This window comes from Abrus precatorius, unplaced genomic scaffold, assembly GCF_003935025.1.
Source record: "Abrus precatorius isolate BTA unplaced genomic scaffold, Abrus_2018 Scaffold9, whole genome shotgun sequence".
Taxonomy (NCBI): domain Eukaryota; kingdom Viridiplantae; phylum Streptophyta; class Magnoliopsida; order Fabales; family Fabaceae; genus Abrus; species Abrus precatorius.
The window spans coordinates 8,143,417-8,152,311 of record NW_020874439.1 but is presented as its reverse complement, the minus strand read 5'-3'; the positions used below and the strand labels follow the sequence as shown (position 1 = coordinate 8,152,311).

At 30.9% G+C, this 8,895-nt stretch overlaps 1 protein-coding gene across 1 annotated transcript; it reads left to right on the top strand.

The window, feature by feature from the left end:
* Positions 1-1,185: 1,185 nt before the first annotated feature.
* On the top strand, positions 1,186-3,864 carry LOC113849414 (40S ribosomal protein S8-like). Its single transcript, XM_027479314.1, has 5 exons — positions 1,186-1,257; positions 1,371-1,443; positions 2,355-2,685; positions 3,290-3,477; positions 3,559-3,864. Exons 1-5 carry the CDS (start codon positions 1,254-1,256, stop codon positions 3,632-3,634), a joined length of 672 nt encoding a protein of 223 aa, XP_027335115.1. The 5' UTR covers positions 1,186-1,253; the 3' UTR covers positions 3,635-3,864.
* Positions 3,865-8,895: the final 5,031 nt, after the last annotated feature.

Here is an 8,895-nt window from a genome sequence, read left to right as displayed (position 1 = left end):
TATTGTTCTTCCTTAAAGCTTTATCAAAAGATATTCTACCATGAAAGATAAAGTTTCTAAAGGACTTCATCTTTTGAAGTGTAACTTTCAAACAATTTTCATCCACTAATTACAAACATGTCATTACTCAAGATCCACCCAAGCTCTTTGTATGGTGTAGGTAGCTTTTCCTTTATAAATATATCTCTAAACAATTTTTTTTTTCACCACCACCTCAATTCTAACTTAAAGCTTAGTAGAAGAAAATGAAATCTACCTCTATCCTTATTTTTCTTATCTCATTAATTCATGTAACTTTTCTTATATTCAACATTTTATTTTTATTTTTAGTCATAATTTATATTTTTAAATACTACTTTTAAAAATTGATTTAATTTAAACTTTATATCTTGATACATTATTTTAAAATAAATATATATTTTTTTAATAATTTAAATTTTAAGATTATTATGATCTTAATTTTTAATATATCATATAAATATCGATGATATGTGTTAGTTTTTAATATAAATATGGCTTGATTCTACTAACTTATTTTATAATTTTATTGTTAATTTAAAATATTTATTTTTTAATTTATTACTACACAAAAAATAAAATATTCAAAATTTATTAAAAAATTATTTACTACCCTCCTAACATTATTTTTATTTTTAAATTTTATTTAAATTTAAAACATCTATACATGTCATTGACACCCTACTAATTTTACTTTTAAGGAAAAAAGAAACACATATTTGAAAAGTAGTAAAAAAAAATTCTTCACCATCAGAACTTATTCAATTTAGACCATTAAATAGAGATAAGTTCGTATATGTAAAACTCTAATTTACTTTAATTAATTGCAGCATCAATCCGTACTTTAAAGTTAAAAAAAAAAGTTTGTATGGCTTATTTTTTATTCTCCTAAATAATTTTATGATATTTTATTTTCAAATATAAATGAAACAGAAACAGTAAAAGAAATAATATTTTATAATATTTTAATTAATTAATTAATTTTTATATCTTGTGTCTATTCTATATCATTTTATTCTAGATGATTTTTGTGAACAGTGTTACAAACTTTATTTAATAAAAAAATTGAAGTTGGGCCTGAATCTTGTGGACTGGCGACGGGGCGGGTCTATTGAAGATAGTGTGCAGTGACTAGGTTTGGTGGGTCGAATATATAAGGCATTGTAACATTAGGGTTTTAACACAGAGGAAGAGAGAGACAGAGTGTGTCGCTTCTTCTCTACAACTCTGCCAATATGGGTGCGTAAATGCTTCATCTTTCGTTGTTCTTCCATCTTCCGCAAACCCTAACACCACCAATTGAGCTTGTAAAGTTTTTGATGGATTTTCTTCTTCTTCTCCTTCTTAATCAGGTATTTCCAGGGATTCTATGCACAAGAGGCGTGCCACTGGTGGCAAGAAGAAGGCTTGGAGGAAGAAGAGAAAGTGTGTTCTTTAATTCTTTTTTTTCTTCATTTTATTTTTAATTTTGATTTGATGTGTGTGTCGTTTGAGTTGCTTTATGTTTTTAGTGAAAGTGGAAGAGATGTGTGTTTTGGGATTTTCTGTCATTTTGATTGTTACGCTGTTTGGAGTCTTTGCTTGGTTGTGGAATTGATGGTTTAAACGAAAATGTGAATGGTATCTCTTCTTTTTTTTTTGGTATGGAATTTGCGTGTCTGATTTGGGAATTTGAAATGCGAATTTGTATTTGCTAAAGCAATTAGTGGATCTAGGTTTAGTTATTCTTTGTCTCTGTGATTTTGGTAGGGCATGGGAAAAATAAAAAATGTTAGTGCATTTGAATTTCGTTATAAGTTTGATGCAAAATGGGTATCCTTTATGAATCCCTTTGTATTGTGTTACTTTTTTTTTTTTTTTTTGGATGGTCTACGGATGGGCAGAACTTCTGTTTCACACTACCTTCTCTTTTTGATGCTAAGGAGTTGTCTGTTATTGTGTTTCATTTTTGTTAAATAAAACATGATATGTAACAATTAGACGCATATAATATCCTACATAGAACAAAGGTGACTTAGGGTCAATGATGATAAAACTTTCCCAATTTTTTTTGAAGTTGAATACAGTTTAATGATTATTTGGTCCTTACTAACAGCTATCATATTAAATTCTCCCTAGGTTTGTTTAAGTATTTCTCAAACAGAAAATTTGCTTTTACTTCATTTATATCTATTTTGATAATGGATTATATTTTATATTTGATAATTCATACCGCTCGTTTATTAGTATATAATAGTATAATTTAATTTGTTTGCATTCGGTTTTAGCTTTGATGATGTTCTGTTCTAATAATTCCTACTTACCCTAAGATATCTTATTGGTTTTATATTATAAAGGTATGAGCTTGGTCGCCAGCCTGCTAACACTAAGTTATCAAGCAACAAGACAGTCCGCAGGATTCGTGTTAGAGGTGGCAATGTGAAGTGGAGGGCACTGAGATTGGATACTGGAAATTACTCATGGGGAAGTGAAGCCGTAACTCGCAAGACTCGTATACTTGATGTGGTTTACAATGCCTCAAACAACGAGCTTGTGCGAACTCAGACCCTTGTCAAAAGTGCTATTGTCCAGGTTGATGCTGCTCCATTCAAACAGTGGTACCTTCAGCACTATGGTGTTGACATTGGTAGGAAAAAGAAAACTGCTGCCAAGAAGGAATCTGCCGAGGTGGGTTTTTCTTTACATTTCTTTTGTAATGTTATTTTTATGCACTGTTTATGTTCTCATAATATAATATAACCATAGTTCAGCTCAATGCTATTTGTACTTTCATTTCTGATTCCTTGTATTTATGACTTTTACTATTTTCATTTGCCTGTCTTGGTTATTTAAATAATTCTGAGCAAGAGATATGTCAAAACTGAAAGCAATGTTTGTAATGCATATTAGTTTTTGTTTCATTGGATACAGTTTGTGAACTATATGTTCAGAATGAATTTTTGTTATTGTATATTGTCTCAGCCATTTGTGTTTTCTTAGAATCTGTGGATTTGACTTATCTGAACCCCGAGGAATTTGCTTTTTATATCTATTGTCTTGATAAAAGACATTTGTGGCTGTGTTCCACAAAACTGTAATTTGTACCTAAAATGTCCTTAAACGGATGCTGCTTGGCTATTTTGTTTTGTGAATTATTCTTTTCTTTGTATCTGATAAATAGATATATATCATGATTGGGGTAGTGTAATTTGTTCAATTTGTGGAAGAAGTGGACTTATTCTCCTGTATAGAAGCTTATGACTATTTCATCACCCTGTGATGTAACTTGCAGGACGGTGAAGCTTCTGCTACTGCTGCTGCTGCTGCAGAAGAAGCCAAAAAGAGTAATCGTGTGCAGAGAAAACTGGAGAAGCGCCAGAAAGATCGTAAGCTTGATTCCCATATTGAGGAGCAGTTTGGTGGTGGGCGATTGCTGGCTTGCATTTCTTCTCGCCCTGGTCAATGTGGCAGAGCTGATGGGTAATTGCTTAAGTTGTAATTATTTTGAATCTGTTTATCCTGAGCTGTTCTTTACTGTCTTTGTTTTCCTTAATTGTGCAGCTACATTCTCGAAGGTAAGGAGTTGGAATTTTACATGAAGAAAATCCAGAGGAAGAAGGGGAAGGGCGCAGCTTGATTGTAGTTTTTCCCAAATTTTTATATGGCTTTAGTTGTTTTTATTGGTTTGTTGTACCATTCAAGGTGATGTTTGATCTTGCTAGTCGACAAACCTTAGGATGATGCCACAAGACATCGTGTAATGGGAAAGTTCTTGTTAGTCATTTGCAAATTGACATTTTGATTTTTGTTTCGAACCGATTTTGCTACTGATGGTTTACAATTTTAATCAATGAGTTATGTCTTGAATCGTTCAATTTGTATAATAACTCTGGGAGGGGTTGGGGGGTTTCATTAGTGGATAGATATGTAAGAGGTAAAGGGCGGTGCCACTCATTCGTATCCTTATTGGGGAAAAAACATTTCCTGGCTTTCACATTATTTAGCGCACTAATTCTGTTAAGAATTTTTAAATAATTTGGTTACTGTGGGACTTGGTTCTTCTTATGGAGGGAAGAGAAAGTAAGAAGGTGGTGAGCATTGCTTCATTAGGGCCCAAAATTTTAAAACTGAAGCAAATGCACACTAATATTATTTACTGGGTTTTGACTGTAACGCTAGCGGGCTAGGCGGGTCATAGGCTGAGCGGGTTTTAAAGGAAAGGATTTGTCCTCGTGATTTCTTAACATTTTTTCCTCAGATCTTGAAGCTTTCCATTTTTTAAGAACAGTGTACTAAAACATCGGAGTGTTGTCAAACGTATTATAGCAGTGTCGATGTTGTAGTATTGTAGGAATTCTCAACACCATTGGAGTTGCAGAAACTAAAACAGCAACAAAGCAAACTTATAGCAATGCAAAGATGAGACTACACAGGAGAGTTCGGGAAATGGAGTAGAGAACTAAGAACTTTCATAAATCAGGTGTTCACCAACGCAAATTCTACATGTGCGCGGATGTTTTGGGTTTGTCATGGATAATTTAATATAAATAATATTTGGTCGGTTTGGTTATTGCCATTCAAATTTACGGGACCGAGCCCGACTACATTAACCGATAAAAACTAAATTTCTAACCAATATAAATCGATTTTTCGACCTGACTTGGATTTGAGCGGGTGAAAGGTTTTTGACAACCTAAGAAGACAGGTTTATTGGCTGCTACTTACACATCACTTTATTTAGACAAAATATTTTTTGGTAATAAAAATAATTCTTAAATATTATTATTTATAATTCATTTAGAATTAATTTATATAAGATACATTTCGTTGGATGAAATAACCTTTTCTTTCCTTTTTCCTTTATAGGTATTAAGTTAATTTTAAGTTTTAATCCCTTCAATTATGCCAAATGCAACCGTTTCGTTGTAATACGATTAATAGAGTTAGCAAATGAGAATAAAACTCATGGCTGATCCTTAAAATTTTACAATTGGCCCCATTTTTTATTATCCCATTTTATAATAGGGCTGTTTAGCCCTAACCCATATAACCTATAAATAATTTTCTCTGGATGCAACCTGAAAAATTATGCGATTTTGCAGCCCCAAAAGAGAAGAAGACTTTCGTAAGCTGAACCGTAATTTCAACAATTTCTTCATATTTTAGGTACGTTTCTGTTTTGTAATCATAATTTCTTTATTCAACTCCGCTAGCTAATAGTTATTTCTCATTCACATTTTGATGTCATTCCTCACTTTTTGTTTTTGTTGCGCAGTTGTCGTGGATTGACTGCGGGAAAATATTTGGACATGATACTGTTCAAGATCACACACAGTGTATTACAGAAGGGTATGTCTCTCATTCTCGCTTTTCATTGTTATTTCTGAATGATGCATGCTTTATCACTTTCTTCTGTTTATACACGACGACGTTTATTTTGTGAAGATGGGTAGCTCTTTATTTCTACTAATGTGCAAAACAAGTTTTCTGATATGATTTCTTACTTTTTATAATTACATTGTATTCGTTGGTTTACTTTTATTTTTGTTAGCATTCCAATTTTAATGTAAGTTTTTAAAATATATATTAGCAATCTCATTTTTCCTGCTTCCTATGCTTACTTTGTTTACTGGGAAAAGTATGGTCCTAAGGGCCAAAGAAAAACTTTGAACTTTGCAACTGTCAAGCCTAACTAGGATAACAAGCAAAGAGCTGAAGTTGGTATTAATGTGGGATTATCTGAGCGTCCTCCATGGTTCTGCAGGTATATACTCTGTTGGACAATCTTTCTAGTACCATGGTAGTGGTCAGGAGTCATTCGTAGACAGTGTATTTTTGTTAGAGAGTAAATGAAAATTGAGATGCTATATTATTTTTATGTGTTTTAAAGATTATAAGAGAAAAACATTTATCATGGCCTGCATATTTTGTTCTGATGGGATCAAGAAAGACTTCTAAGTTCTTACTCCTTGCATTTTAGTCGCAATATTATTTCCTATCGGTTCATAGGATCATCAAGGTTGAAGTTCAAACCTTTTATCTCCATGTAATGTAAATAGTAGATATAAAACTTAGGTGAGCCTATTGTAGAAAGTTCCAGTGCACTAGTTGAATGTGAATGGCAAGGAATAGATGATATTCAAGTACATTGCTTTCTAATAGTTTATGGATTTTCACCTTAAACCTTACGGTTAAACCATCGGCATGAAAACCTTTTTTCGTCGTTATTGGATAAAAACTAAAATAAATGTGATGTAGAGTTAATAGAAGGAAATTAAATAGCCAGAGATTACTTTTCGAACTGTGTTATTTTCATTCTTATCTCATATGTATGTTCATGAAAGCAATTTTGTCAAAAATGATTGAGGTATCTACTGGTATCTTTATTATTTAAAACTCAGTTTTGTTCTAACCCGAGATCTAGGTTGCATACCTCAGTTTAGCCTTGAAGGTGATGTCCTCAATTGTCATTGTAAAAAAAATAATGCTAGGATTATATATCAATGAAGACAATACAAAACTCACTTGTTTGGGATTAAACTTGTGTACATATTGAGTGATATACCTTTTTTTATAGCATTCCAGTTAAAGCAAAAGTCACTTGTTTAATTGCATCAGAATAAAGATAGATTTATTGGCATTATCAGTAAACGTATTGATTTATAATTAATTTTTTAATAAGATTAAATTGTGGTCGAACCAATAATAATTAAATATCTACATTTCAATACAATTATATATTATATTATATAAAATTATAATAAACTAAAATAAAATTTAAATTAATAAAAAGAACGATATTTTATGTCTTAAAAATTGAATTAACAACAAAATTAAAATGATAAACATATATAAAATGAACATTCATGGTTAAATGCATAAATACTAACATAAATATAATTAAAAAATTTAAAAATTATATTAAAATATCACATAAACAATGGTGTATTGACATGTATTGCATCCGTTGAGTTTTTACAATAAATACATTTTTTGTTTATAGTTTGTTACTTTATAATATATATCTATGGGAGGGATAAAACTACATAAGTATAAGTTGCACTCAACTTAATCATTTGAAATTTTTTTATTAAATAATTTAATCATAAAATCAATACTTAGATTAAAAGCTCTACTCACATAAGTAAATGATTCAAAATTATTTAATATTTTATTCATATACATTAAAATTAATATAATATAATTTTTAAACATATAAAAATAATAACCCTTGATAAAATTCTTATAATTGTTTAATTTTGACGCACATAATTTTAAATAATATATACTTATAATTAAATGATTGAATTGATGAAAATTACTTTTTTATATTAAGTTAGTGACCCTTATTTAAATTGTGATCTTTTCTAAATTGTGTTTAGGTTACAATTTGAAAAAAAGATTAAAAGTAGAATGAAAAATTATGAAAAACTAAGCCTATAAGGTAAATTTTAAATTAAGATAAAAGCATAAATTTTCTAAAATTGAGACAACCAAATTTGTATAGGAAGGCCAACTTAATACTCATTCAATGAAAATGATGCGTACATAAATTAGTTAGGAATAGAATACAAAGGATAAAAGTAAAAGACAAATAAAAAGGTCAAAAAATAAGACCAAATTTTTTTTTGGAATTTTGTTAAATGCTAGTTCTTAAATTAGAGGTAAAGTACATTTAGAATATGCTCCAAATAGCTTAAGAAAAATCTAAAATCAAGAACCCATAAAAATTGAGCCAAATGGATGATATTTAAAAGGCCACTTGTAGCAATTTTCTAATTTTTTTCGAAGTCAAAACATGGTAGCTTCAAATCGAATAAGCTAAGGGATAGGATAAGCTTAAACATAAAAATATAGAGCGCCAAATCAGCTAGGATCAAGGACCAATAATAAAGAGTTTGAGACGAGGTAAAATTCTAAGACATTAAATTAAGGGACAAATCATCATGCCACTTAAGCTACTTGAATTTAATGCAAGATGATGCCAATTTTAATAAGTAAATGAACCCTTTACATGTGGCATAAGGATGAGAAATATTGTAAAGAGCTAAGGATAAGAAAACATAAGAATATACTTTGCCAAATGATACAAATCAGGTGTAATTATGAAGAGACTAGATTTTTCTTAAAAAAATTAGCTATGACCATGCTTGGCTCCATTATAAACACATTCCCCATGATCCATCAAAGACCATCACAAGTTTCTTTCACAACCTAGCTCAACAAAAGATAAGAAAAAGTCCAAAGAACTCCTAAATAAACACTAAATTTTCACTTTTCTAAGTCATTTTTGTAACACCTTCTTCTCATTTTTCTGTGAATTATGTTTATGTAATATTGAGTTGCATTAGAGTGCATTCAGATGTAAGTTTGAACGATTTTTAGATGAACTTTAGTGTAGTAGATCTCGCTCAGGCAAGGTAAATCTCGCCCAGGCGAGATTGAGCATGTAAAAAAATCTTGTTGCAGAGCTATCTCGCTCAGGCGAGCTGAGAATCTTGCCCAGGCGAGATGGGTCGCTTAGGCGAGGACCCACAAGAAGAATATCATGCTCTCTAGAAGCTTGCTCAAGCAAACATATCAGAAAACAAGGGGCGAGACAACTGTTTGCATATCTTGCTCAGGCGAGATGCTCGTTGCTCAAGCGAGAAGGCGCGGGGTTGAGGGGGTATTTAAGAGATTTCTCGCACGAGAAATTCATTTTATTACAAACTCACGTCCTTCCCTTAAGTTTTATCTAAATTCTCTCTTCTTTTCACTCAGATAAAAGCCTTAAAAATTTTAATTTCTCTTGATAGAAAACCTTGGACGTTGAAGCTAAGTGATTCTAAGTAAGTTTCTTCAGATTAAACTTGAGTTTTTTTTTTTATCATTTTTTCCTATTCTTGTTTCTTATGG

What these genes read in the sequence shown, in the direction of transcription:
- LOC113849414 (XM_027479314.1), top strand. An exon ending in CCAAGAAGGAATCTGCCGAG is followed by an intron (nt 2,686 to 3,289) that starts GTGGGTTTTTCT and finishes TGTAACTTGCAG; the next exon opens with GACGGTGAAGCTTCTGCTAC. An exon ending in CAATGTGGCAGAGCTGATGG is followed by an intron (nt 3,478 to 3,558) that starts GTAATTGCTTAA and finishes TTAATTGTGCAG; the next exon opens with CTACATTCTCGAAGGTAAGG.